Genomic DNA, 13,334 nt, shown 5'->3' on the forward strand with positions numbered 1-13,334 from the left:
ATCCAAGCTGCTGGCTATAAACACCATCCTCTATAAGATTTTTTCAAAGTCAACAAATTTGGGTGTCACTGTTGTGAATGTATAGGGCTTCCAAGGGTGGCGGACGGCTCATTAATATTCATAAGCTTTAATATCCCTAAAAATTGTAGCATATTCCTCATGCTTAAATATTCTGTATGTTTGTTTGCACATATTCTGTAAGTTTGCTTTCATGGGGCTTACTAGTAATGTACATTCAAACATCAAAGTTAACAACAGCTAGCCTTCAGGGGATTTTTTCATTTTTACTGAACTGTCTGCACTACACAAGCCAAGAAAAAAATCTATATAAAAGAATGTTTTGTAGCTTCTGAAAAAAAATAATGTGCTTGTTTGTCATGTTTTACTGTGCGTATATCATCCCTCACTACTGTAAGTTTGGATCAACATTGCCCTTTGCAAACCAGTGAGCTGTGTTTTTGTAGTGACCTAGCTGGTCTTGTAGTTTGTGCGCAGACTCAGTAGAGCTAAAACGAACAACTTAGAGGGTCAGATCCCTTGTTTTGACTTGAATGCGGAGTGAGTTTTTCTCGATGTCAGATTTGCTCCAGTCGCTTTTTTTCAGTCATTTTAGAATGGGGAAAATAACAAACAGAAAGGTTGGTTGTCACGACAGTTAATTTTAGGGTTTATTTGCTCTGAAAAATGAGTCAGTGTCTGTTCACTGAATTCAAAAACCGGGCCCATGTGCCCATTGACACCACAGCTTGCTTCTCTACTACAGTACCAGAATCACATAACTTGTAACCGCATTTTGCGGTATGCGGCAAACATGCGGTAACTGTGCGGTAGAATTGTTCTCTCCCGCAAGTATTGTTTCATGCCCACTTCCCATTGTTTTATTGCCGCAAACACTGCGGCAACGCGTTTGCGGGAACTCACTGATGCCTCAAAACATGCGGCAACAGCAGTGCGGCAACACACTGACAACTCAAATGCTGCGGTAACACCTCGTTGCGATCGCATTCTATTGTTCTAAATGTTGAAACTTGTGCGGCAACTGAATGATTGACAGCTTCAAAACCACAGCTGAAGAAATTGCGACTCTGTAGGCCTACTACAAACCAAATATAAATGCAAATTTGAACTTCACGGAGTGGTCAACTGTAGGCCTACACAGCAAGACAGGAAAGGTGATTGGGAGTCAACTTAGCATGCTATTCACAGTAATTGAGCACCAAATCGCCAAAATTGTAAAGGGAAATATAAATCATGTCTTTCTGTTTGGTATACAATACAATGAATAGCCTATCACTGTAAAATATTTCTCTGGCTGGGTGGGCCGGGTGCGGTATGTTGCGAGTTTGAATCCGATAGATAATTAATAAATTTCTTAAATAAAGATGACATCACTGATCTGAGAAAGACGTGATGTCGAAGAGAAATTTATTCGATGATTGTGACCATCAGGTAAGTCAGGGTCCGGTGGTAAGTTGATACCACAACACATCGCAGAAGACATGTTTTCTATTTTTCAATGCAAGAAGTGAATGCCGGTGAACTCGGAACTGATCACTGATCTGTACCAGTCATTTCAACTTTAGTGGTTGGTATATGCTCAAATACAGTTTTAAAATTTCAACAAGTACGATCCACGACTAAAAATGTAGAATTTTTGTTGAAATAAAGCTTTCCTCGTTTTCACTCATAAATTATCGTCAACCGATCATGACACCCGTTCCATAGCTTCATGTTTGTATCATGCGAGGAGGTGAAAAATGACCATGTACTCCCTTGTGACGGCGTCAAAGTGTATGGAGATAATCTAGGACTAGTGGTGTAAAGTCTTCAATGACAGTAAATTGCGAACAATAATTCTACAGACGCATTTATTTCTCTTCGGACGGGTGAAACCTCAGGCACCCATGCGCTGCGTAATCTGCTTGATCGATCGTGAAACTAACAGGGAGTCTGTAAAAAACAACTGGTCATCAGTGTAGTGCACATGACTTTCCTATTTTACATCGTTTGTCCTAACTTTTGTCACTGTCATTCAACAATCTGTGGAGAGACTGTGCTCTAATACTATAGAAATATACCGCCATGGTAATATTTAGAACTGTCGTATCTCCTTATGTTTCCCGGTCGGACAAAGACGCCTCTATGACAGTACGGTCAGATAAGTCCCCGCAACCTAGTATAGAAAGAATTGTAGTCTATACACAACGATGTGCGCTGTGGCATAGGCAGTTAAGCTTACCGTGTTTGCGCTTTGAAATGCCCGATCGGACAGGTTTCGCAGTTTACGGTATCGAGACCATCTTTGTTACAATTGGAAATAGATATTTTGGCAATTTTACTCTAGAAATTTAATGTGAATAAGTGGCGACTTTTACCTGTATGCAATAGACCTTGGTGTTCCGTTAACGGCAATCGAGAGCTGGGTACATACTGAGGCAAAAAAAAGCAAAGTCTTGGATTTTTCGCTTTTGTTTTCGCACAACGAGCCTTCAAAGCGTCAACTTTCTTTACGAGTTTTGCATAAATTATCAGCCCTTATTCACGCTTGTCAAGCTGCAAGCTGTATCTTCACTTCCAGGCTTTTACCGGAAGTTAAACTGGCTCCCAGTCGCTTGGCTTTTCTCGGAAGCTAAGTTCCAAAAAGTCATGGTAACTGCATAGCTGGCCAAGCCAGGCGATCATCCCGCGATCTATCCCAACAGCCCTACAACTCAGCGCGACGGTCTACTGATATTTAATCCTTCAATTTACTATATGTTTTGATATGCCCACAGACTTGGAGCCGGTCTGACTGGAAGTTTGAGAAACGGTCTTTCAGACTAAATATATTCATTACAGGTGAAAAATCTGGCGCCAGAATTGAAAAAGTTAGTGTTACTTTCGCCGAATAACAGTGTACACGACCCATATCTCCTTGTAATAACCCCACATCAGTTGAATTTTTTTGTAATTTTGTAATTTCTTAGAACTACGTTTTCTTCACCCCAGAATTGCATACGTTCTTTGAATTCGGGCTTGTAAACCCCGAAGATCTCTGCGTCGAATATTTAAGCTAATGCTAAGCAGACTTAGAAATAATAGTTTAATGGCCGGTCTGTACGCTTCTTTACAACGATTATCGTGAACTCTTACCAAATATTGCAAAGTCAGCCGTGATTCCAGTGTCATCTGTCCCGTGTGAAGGGGGTTCAGTACCCAAAACACGATCATCGAAACGTAATTATCTGAGTGAAGATGCCGTAAATGATCTGATAGTTGTAACCATGGAAGCCTCAGAAGGCCAAAAACTTTACGCATTTGACTTCAGAGCAGCGACGATAGAGTTCAGGCAGCAAAGAGATCGTCGGAAGTTGTAATCTAAATGTAATTAGTCAGAAACGAATACCGTCGTCAGAGAATAGAACAGAAGAGTATTAAAGATTGTAAAACTCGTCCAAAAAAAATTGTCACTGCTGATGTTTATTGAACACTTTATTCATTGACTTTTGAACTAGTTTTCGATATGGCGTATACAGCTGTTTTATAAGTGATTACATGTAGTTGTACGCATTTTTGATACATTTTACGCGAATAATAAAAACATTTGCGTACAGCCTTACGCAGGTTTGAAAATCCTAACGGAAGCTCTGTAAATGCCATTTATTATCCCTCGTAGAATTTATAGGAAATGAACACAGCAAAATAATTTACTAAATTACTGATTGATTTTATGGAAGACAATTCACGCGAGACAGTTTGCTGCTTGGAGACTGCTTCAAAGCACAGGTAGATTGTGAAAAGTGAAATTTTCTAGGGTCCCGACATCGTCAAAAGTTCACCCCTAAGCTGTTCAATGCTGTATATCATTAATAAAATACTCAAACAAGTCGGATTTTACTCATGTGAAAATCACTGTCAAAAGTGGCCAGGATTACATGCGATAAGTGACATGTCCACATCGCGACCAGCCGCTCGATAAACGCGCCTGGGAAGTTGACTTGCATGTTTCCTAAAAAGTAGTATTTAATTTCTTTGCACACATAGGGAACCGGCTGGGGATATTCATCGTCGTAATAAACGTGCCTCTTTACTGCAGTAGCTCAGCGCTACCTGTTTGGCGTAGGTCAGCGGAGCAGAAATTATGCTGTGCTCGCGAGAATGGGGATATGGCGATTTGACAAAGTAGCTACAGGCCCAGTCTGGTTTATGGAAACATCGTGTGGGCATGGCACTTAGAAATCTACATGGGACATTCATGTTCCCTAATGCCACGCTGCTTATTACAGTGAACAAGGAAAGACAAGATTTTACAGTCATGGTCTTTTCGAAATTGTTTCAGAGCGGTCGGGTCGCCGATTACACATCGCTATGTACATGTTACATAAGTGAACAACTCACGTTGACAGACTTGTTGCAAAACATCCGGCCTTGACTATCTTTCAGGAGGGGACGTTCACTTTATCTCATAATAATAATTAAAGAATGAAAAAATATGGACAAGGTCTGGTCTTTTCAAGTTTTAGTTTAGAACTGATCAAAATCCTATGAATTGCATTTTCACTGCGATTTGCGGATGAATTTCTTTGTGACTTAGCAACGACATTTTTGCATACTCCTGCTTTTTACCACTTCGTGAAAATGGTATCACCCATCCAACGCTATATGTACGTGTATCGATCATTATACAAAGGGAACGCATAAAAAAACGACGCTCGCGGTCATGGGTTCAAGGACATTCACAAGGAGACATCCTCTTCGAGTCTGTCACGGATATTTTACTAGTTTTGAAAACTTACAAAAGCCAGTGTTCGAAATTCGTGGGCATTGCAACCACCCACCAGGGCAGGTAACTTGAAAAAGTTGTCTTCCCGGGTAAAACTAACCCGTTCTGAGATGATTATACCTCGCAGATCAAATGTAGTAAAATTTAAAAAACAAAACAAATAAAACTACCAGCAACAGACACTGTGCTCTCCATTGGTTTTATGTTCTGTTAGAAAAATTACGAATTTGGGTAAAAAAAATAAACAGTGAGCACCAAATAAATCCAAGTGAATGTTGCCCTGTCAATTTATTACATTTTAAACCACGTGTCCTTTCTTCTCAGGTCTTGAACGGGAGCGCTAGCGACAAGGAAATGAGAATCAACTTACATCTCAATAAAATTTGTTTGAAAACTAGAACTTGCATTTTGTCCTTTACTTTTTTCACGTACGACTTTGCTCCTATGTCAACCTGATGGTACGCTAGTTTATATCTTATATCACGGGTGGAGGGACTGTGGTTATATGAGTCCGTATCAGCTAAGTCAACGGTAATAATGTTGTAGAAAATTGCAAGTGATTTCATCGGCGAACTGATTTTGCTTATAATTCCGTTTTATTTGTCAGTGAAAAATTCTGACTTGATGTTTCCGAGGTAGCCGAATTGCCCACTATCTTACAGAGGCGCGAAGGCCAAGCTTGTCTGTCCAGTGTCTGTTTTCAAAATTACCTGAGCGCTCACGCATGCACTGTGTTCAGAGAAGTATTACACAGTGGGACTAAACTGGTCACTAAAACGCTGGAAATTCATTCTCTGTGTGGAACAAAAAACTAAATAATTAAATTTAACAACTGACATGTCATTATGTTGAAAAATCCAGTTCCGAAAATGAGCAATATCGCGGAAGTATTGATACCGTCATCAACTGCGCAACCTGTCAGATCGGGCATTTATAGAAGCAAACATGGCTACCACGCTCAGAAGTAAGCTTATCACTTGTGTCTACCGGTATTTCGTTGCCGCTACGCAAGACGCCGCAGTGTAAAATACAATTCTGGGCTTCGGCAAAAATGAGGCAGGTGTATGATCGTGCTGCCGTAAGGTGACTTTATCCGACCGGGGAAAGATGACGAGATACGACAGTTTTAATATTACAATCGAGGTACACCTCTATTGTATTACGAAGCACCGTTGCGTCTCTCTCCATGAGTTCGTGAAGGGACGGGTTGTCAATGTTAGTTCAAAGTAAAGAAATTCTGGTGTGAGAAAGTCATGTCGATGCGATGTGCAGTGATGTTTTTAAAGACCTATACTGAGCAAGCTCCAGAAATAAATCTAAGATTAATTGCGACCCTGAAGTATGTATGATTGCGTCGTTGTGTGCATTGTTACGTTGTACATGATTTTTGTGTATTCGTTTGGGGAATTATCAAAGTCGGGAATGGAATATGCATGGTCATGAATGTCCGAGGCAGCTCATGAATGTGCACTTATAAAAGTACATGAACATTTGTTCTCCCAATCACATGAAGGCGCGACTTTGCACAAGTTTTAAATATCGGATATTTACAATCTAGTATCAAAGTTTGACATATCGACGTTTTCGGGACTGCGGTGAGATTTCACCACCTCACAGTTCTGGCCAAACCCGACTTCCAAGGACTGACTCTAGTTTCGATATTAGACGATACTAGATTCTGTCAAATCGCAAGTAAATATCCGGTATATATATGACATTTCACCACCTCACAGTTCTGGCCAAACCCGACTTCCAAGGACTGACTAGTTTCGATATTAGACGATACTAGATTCAGTCACACATTACACATTACCAGTAGAATTACGACATGGTCTTCGCTGCACTGTAACGTTTGCCGACAGTGACAAGGATAAGTTATCACCGTCCGAGTGTAAGAGCACTATGTCATTGTCACGTACTGTAAAGTGACAATGACATGATACATGTCAAGCAACTGATAAGGCAACCTTTTCAGTATACATTCTTCTACAAAATTCAGTTGACAGCCAACACGAGATTACATATCCATCGAAATTGCCTTGGTTAAAATTGAACAGCAAAGTGGCTTTCTGCCTATGGTTCATTCCGCCAAAGGTAAATTTCACATTACAGTGAAATGCTTCTGTCATGATCTCAAACAAGAGAAAAGGAAGAAGATTTAAACCTCTTTTGGTGAGTCATTTTTATTGGATTCATTTTAGAAGAAATATTTTTCGCTGCAGTTATTTTCGAAATTACTTTAATCACGGTCCCTCCACAATTTGTTGAGGGACCGTGCTTTAATCGACAATTGGCCACTTTTATGACAACGTTATGTGATCAAGGTCATGCAGAGTCCAAAGGTCATGGCATGGCGGCCATGCTTTTGCAATGACGATGCGATCTACACTTTCTCGATAATTTCGCGGGTTATTTATCTTACTTTTCGCCAATGTTTTCGACCTTACACGGTCCCTCCACGTGGAGGGACCGTGGACCTAACCATATGACATGCATTGCATTTACAACTGTCGCGTTATTTTACTCGAATGAGAATGAACTCGTTGAGTTTTTCACAATACCGTAGCCGCTACGTGCAACCTCTCTCCATATGGTGCGGAATAAATGTGACTGTGAGACCGTATTTAGTATCGATTCGGCCCTTGACAATCATCTGCTCGACAATTATGCCACGAACGAGTAACAACTTACAACTGCGTAGACATGGGTTTTATTTCTCATCAACTAATCACTCTGTTTTATTGTGTAGCGTTTATCTAACGCATAACGCAACTTCGGAATGATTATAAAGAAAGAAAGACGAAAAATACAAGATCTGGGTTTTCGTAATTAATTTTATTCCCATGATAGCTGTCATTTCTTGGTCTTTTCATTCTATGCCTGTGTAAAAAGGGCGAAAGTGGTTTAAACAAAAAGTACAGTGATCGAATAATAATGTATTAATAAAAGTTTGTTGCCAGACTTCGAACTCGCATTTGCGACTTCATTCAGAATTAACAACGCAACTCTGAAATTATCGAGCCATTCCCTCTATTTGGAAGTTCTTTTAAAACTTTAAATTTTTGTTTAGTATTCTGTATTTTCGATGGTCTTCATTTCGTTGGTATTGCAATCAATGATAAAGAAGACGTAAAATGTCGTTTGCGGACATGACATGCTCATTGAAATTGCAGGAAAGCTGGGTAAAGCCTGCCTATGGTTGATTTCCGCCAGAGCAGAGGTAAATTTCGATTGGATTCAAACATGAATTCCATTTACAACTGTCGGGTTATTTTACTCAAATGGGAACTAATCGTTACGTTTTTAACAATAGCTGATACATGTAACCTCTCCGAACGGTGCGGGATAAATGTGAGACCGTATTTAGTATCGATTCGGCCCCTTTACCATCATCTGCTTGACATCTATGCCACGAACGAGAAACAACTTACAACTGCGTAGACATGAGTTTTTCGTAACAACGTACTCATCAACTAATCACTCTGTTTTATTGTGTAGCGTTCATCTAACGCATGACGCAACCTCAGAACATCATGAAAAAAGGAAAAGACGAAAAATGCAAGATCTGGGTTTTCGTAATAAATTTTATTTCCTATGCGAGCTGTCGTTTCTTGGTGTTTTTTAATCCTATGCCTATGTAAAAAGGACGCAAGGGTTAAACAGTAATACAGTAATCGGGCAATAATATATATGCATACAGTGTAATAAACAGATTGTTGCCAAACTGAAAGCTCGCAGACACATGAATGAACAGTGTTTCTGTTCATTTTGTCAACAATACCATGACTGTACGTGCTATACTTCCGGTATTAGCAATTACTTGGTGGCATCGGGCCAGACCATTCGATAATGATTTTCTGATGGACATGCACAGTGAACAACGCATGGTCAACTCGATATCGACAATGCAATGAGTTTAGCTGGGCAGTTTTGGAGCAACAACATATAATCAATCACTCTTTTCTCCAAATGTTTGCACTGTAAAACATCGACTGGGCAAAAAGTTGCTACATTTTATGATAGTAGACGAAAGGAATTGGAGCGTCAAGAACGTGACAAAAACGTGAGGTAATAGGAGTATTGTATTACATTACGAAGGGCATTTTTGACATTCTTTCCATTGTGAGATGAGCAGCAAGGGTCGTGTTTCGACGCGACTTGGACGCGTCTCGGATGCGTCTTGAACGCGTCTAAATGCCATCAAAAACCGGCCGAGTCTGAATGCAAGTTTTGCTGTATACTGTACATTTCCGTACCTTACAAAAAGTACAAAGGAAAAAAACGCAAGAAATGCTTTCAGGCACGCAACTTTGCCTAGATCGCTATGGTGAAAACTTGTGACTGTGATTGTAAACTCAGAGAGCGGGGCAAAAGCAAACCTTCACAAAAGGTCTGTGCGGCAACCAACTTGGGGTCATAACACCTCGTCAATTGCCGCAATACCGCACGTTCTTTGTTGTACATGTCGCAACTGCTGCGGGAACTATTGTTCACTTACCGCATTTACCGCAATCGAGGACAAAGAAAATCAACAGCTAACAAAAGAGGTGTTACCGCGAAGTTACCGCACCAGCAGGTAGGCCAACAGCGCGGCAAAAGCTACAAGTTATGTGATTCTGGTACTGTACCTCCATGCTTCATGCTTGTGCAGTCTGCACTGAGCACGTTGCTGTACCAGTAAAGTCCAATATAAGTCCAATTTTTCGTGTCAATTTTGCTATCAGAATTATTTTCAGTGTTATGGACCAGGGTTCTCAAAAATTTTTGAAGTAGGCGGAAAATTCAGAAAAGTAGGCGGTTAGATTCTGTATGCCAACAGGTTCCCTGGGCGGGGGGAAGGGGGGGGTTAAGTATTTTTTTTAAATTGGAGACATTTCTGAGCAATTTCATGCATTCACAGGAGAGGGTTTCAGGGACGGGGTCCCCGTCTCTGTAGGCAAGAAATTTTTAAATTTTGAAGACATTTTGGAGTAATTTTATGCATTCTTGTACTGTATTAAAGACCATTTCAGCATACAGAATAATCATTACCATTGTCAATTACATGTTTTCAAGGGATAAAGTTTTGAACATACGTCAGAAAATTAATTTGATCACTCGGGCTTGTCAACTGCATTCAGTTGACAAGGAAAATAGCAAAATTTCACCACACTGTTGTGTAGAATTATGTTTAGCTCATGACTTCAACAAACATTTTGAAATACATCATAGAATAGAGGTTTTCACAACCCAGAAAACGATCCGCTAGAATCCTGACCAGCCTGGCTGTACAAAGCTTTTTACTGACTTAAATAAACTTGATTATACAGTAAAATCAAACAGTTTATTCAATTCAATGAATTATAGGAACACAATTTTCAGTGATTTTAATTCACTGTACTAATTTCACAATAAAACGAATCTGCGAGCTGATTATTGATTTTTTGGTGATGTTCAATATAATCGAAAAAGAGAGCTAAATTTCAGTGTTCATGTTTGATAAAACCTCAAACTAACGACACCGAACGCCAGCCTGTACAACACCGTGTGTGTACAAAGCACCGGCAGTCAATTGTAACACACTACACACAACTCGATATCGGTCGACCTGAAATTTGACACTGTGATCTACATAGCGTTTCAAAAGTACGAAAAGTGAGACCAAGTAATTTTTTGTTTATTTAGATTTGATCTAAACCTCCCCAAAACCAACAGACAAAGTCCTACTCTTACGCAGATTATCAAAGTTTTCAAGCGTCGACTTTCTCTTCCGCGATGCACACCACCACGGCCCCTCCACAAAACGCGATCGACTTGAATATTGGCATCGTGATTGACCATGGATGGATTGACATGGCGTTTCAAAGTATGAAAAATGAGACTCAGCAACTTTTGGTCGCTTTAGATTTGATCAAAAACCTACCAAGCCCATCAGACAAGGCCCTACTCTTACGCAGAAACCCCAAGCTCTCAAGCGTCGACTTTCTCTTCCGCGTTTGAGAAACAAAAGTCGGCTTCATTCGGAAATGGTCGGCTATTCGCGGGCATAACGTAATTGTATGTTAGTCCAATTTTCGGCTATACCCGATGTGAACGTCGGAATAATTCGGCCTGCGATCGGGCAAGCAAGGTTGACCTCGAAAGCAGCCCAGTATGAGTACAACACGTTCGCTGATCGCGGTATTACAGTGATAGCAACAAGTTCACCGCGTAAATTGCTAGACTACATGATATAGCCACATCGGCACTTCTGAAATATTATCTCCGGCTTGCAAGACCACCAAAAAAATCAAAATATTGTTATCAAAACTAGAATTTCCGGGCCAGAGAGCGAAACAGTGCTGAAAAGTAGCCGGCCAAAATACGAAAGTAGCCGGTCAATTTGGCCGGCATCCGGCTAAAAATGAACACGCTGTGGACATTCATATGATGCACAAAACCTTCAGTTTGTCTCCTTTTCTCGATCATGCAGAGATGATGTGACACAGAAACCTTATCGGGCTAGGGCAATGAACTTTTGTGAACGTACCTCTAAACTGGCTGATAGGCTTTCATATGCAAAATCAGCGTACGGAAATTTACGCGTGGTATTGTTTCAACAACATTTTATTGAAGTAGATCAAATAGTATCAAAATCAAACTGAAATTAGTTTCATCTGTTTCACGTTTTTTCATATCATTATTTTTACTTCCGGGTGTACAAAACTCTACAAAGTCTAGGTCGGGGGGATAAAATTGGGGTAGGTCGGGTAATCGGTACAGCACATATTTTTTATTTTGGCCTAATGATTTTGAGGGTGAACCTTTGCGGACATGACACAACCAAATGACACAAGATATCTTGAATACACAATATTTGTCACATGTTTCCTCTTACCTGTGTCTGTGGTTTTCACTGGTTGCTCACTTTGTTTGCCCACTGGTGGTGCAGGAGGTACCTTCTGTTTCTCATGGGTGATCAACGGCGTGATGGAAGAGAACTCCTCCTTGCTTATTGTCTGAATCTTGTTGTAATTAAATCGATCCTGTTAGGGGGAGGCAAAAGGCAGTGGAAAAGCACATTGATTGTACTGTTGTCATCTTATACGATTTTAAAGATGAGACCAACTTCAGCGCTAGTGTCATAGTGCCCACTCAAATGATACTAACTACCATTAACTGATACAAACTGGCCGATATTAATGTCAATAACGATCATAAAAGGAGTACCACAATGTAACAGTGCACATGATGGTGTACCAGAGCTCAAACAGCACACTCCCCCTCTCCCACCCATCATTCCCACCAGTGTACCAGACCAAATGTCATAGAATGTTGACACAGACAATACATGAATTTATTACACCTCACTCATTCAGCGTGCACTGCCATTGGTTAAACACGACCCACGTGACATGTAAAAGAACGTGATGATGCCCTCTGCGAACGTGATGATGCCCTCTGCGAACTTGATGATGCCCTCTACATTTGATATTACATGGATGACGTCATTTTACTTACTGCACCTCCTTTCTGCGTATAACAAATTGTCGTTCGCTTGTACTTGCTACTATCGCTGTGAAACGTCATGCAGAGCTGTCATCGGTACAGTTTAAGACGATATTTTGATGCAAGTAAACAGCAAACGAACGAAAATGGCAACAAGGAATGCAATTTCTGTGTTCAGCGACAATGCAAGCAACAAATTGGATACGCGACCGAGGAGATCGGCAAATTTCAGCGGCAACCCTAGACTTGGCACTGACAACATTTTACGCTGAGGTCCGGACTCATGCAGAAAGGCGAACTGTACTCAAAGAAGTTTGTTCGGTGTAATAAAAATAATAACACATGAGAGCTAGGGCAAGATCACGATTTTTTGCCTGCCCTCGGGCTGGTGGTCATGATCGAAATATTGATGATGCCCTCACCTACGGCTCGGGCATCATCAATATTTCGATCATGACCACCATCCCTTGGGCAGGCAATAAATCGTGATCTTGCCCTTGCTCTCATGTGTTATTATTTAACTGTTGAAGCCTTGAGTTTTATTCAAAATTCAAAGGCAACTACACTAATTTGACAACTTTGAGCGAAGGCAACTGTTGGGCTGCTGCTGCTTATAAAGGATTACTCTAGAGAAATCATTTGATCTGCTGCATGCTAGGCAAGATCTACTGACCAAAGATTCTCTATAGACATACAACATGCTTATCTGTCTTAATAACAAGCTAATACCCGGTAGTTTCTAATGCACGCTTTTGAACAGTGCAAGGACTATCATTTATCTGCCAGATAAATTTTCAAAGTAGAAATGTTACCTTGATGTTGACATAGCTTTGGTCATCACATTCCTCCCACAGGTCTTGTTCAAAGTAATGCAGGCCATCGTTGATCACTTTGGCCAGTTCCTGCGTCATCTTCGACCTGGTTTCAAAGTACCCTGTTCGGTCATGTTTCTTGTTCGGCGGAGGTGGCGTCTGAGTCACTATGATGATTTTGTCAATTTCGGTATCGGACATTTCATAGTCAGAGTCATCAGACCTGTTGGAGATTTCATGATAGAACAATGTGAAACATTAGCATGCGAGGACCCTCTTCATAAATGTCAATC

At 40.6% G+C, this 13,334-nt stretch overlaps 2 protein-coding genes across 2 annotated transcripts in view; both read right to left on the minus strand.

The window, feature by feature from the left end:
- LOC139132283 (arginine--tRNA ligase, cytoplasmic-like) overlaps nucleotides 1-13,334 on the minus strand; it is a 133,890-nt gene that overhangs the window by 36,693 nt on the left and 83,863 nt on the right.
- LOC139131724 (la-related protein 1B-like) overlaps nucleotides 1-13,334 on the minus strand; it is a 48,330-nt gene that overhangs the window by 8,066 nt on the left and 26,930 nt on the right. Inside the window, exons 13-14 of the mRNA XM_070697923.1 lie at nucleotides 13,042-13,264; nucleotides 11,619-11,766 (exon numbers count right to left, since the gene is read on the minus strand). Coding sequence (XP_070554024.1) covers nucleotides 11,619-11,766; nucleotides 13,042-13,264 — 371 coding nt within the window. The remainder of the gene's footprint in view (nucleotides 1-11,618; nucleotides 11,767-13,041; nucleotides 13,265-13,334) is intronic.

This window comes from Ptychodera flava, chromosome 4 (assembly GCF_041260155.1).
Source record: "Ptychodera flava strain L36383 chromosome 4, AS_Pfla_20210202, whole genome shotgun sequence".
Taxonomy (NCBI): domain Eukaryota; kingdom Metazoa; phylum Hemichordata; class Enteropneusta; family Ptychoderidae; genus Ptychodera; species Ptychodera flava.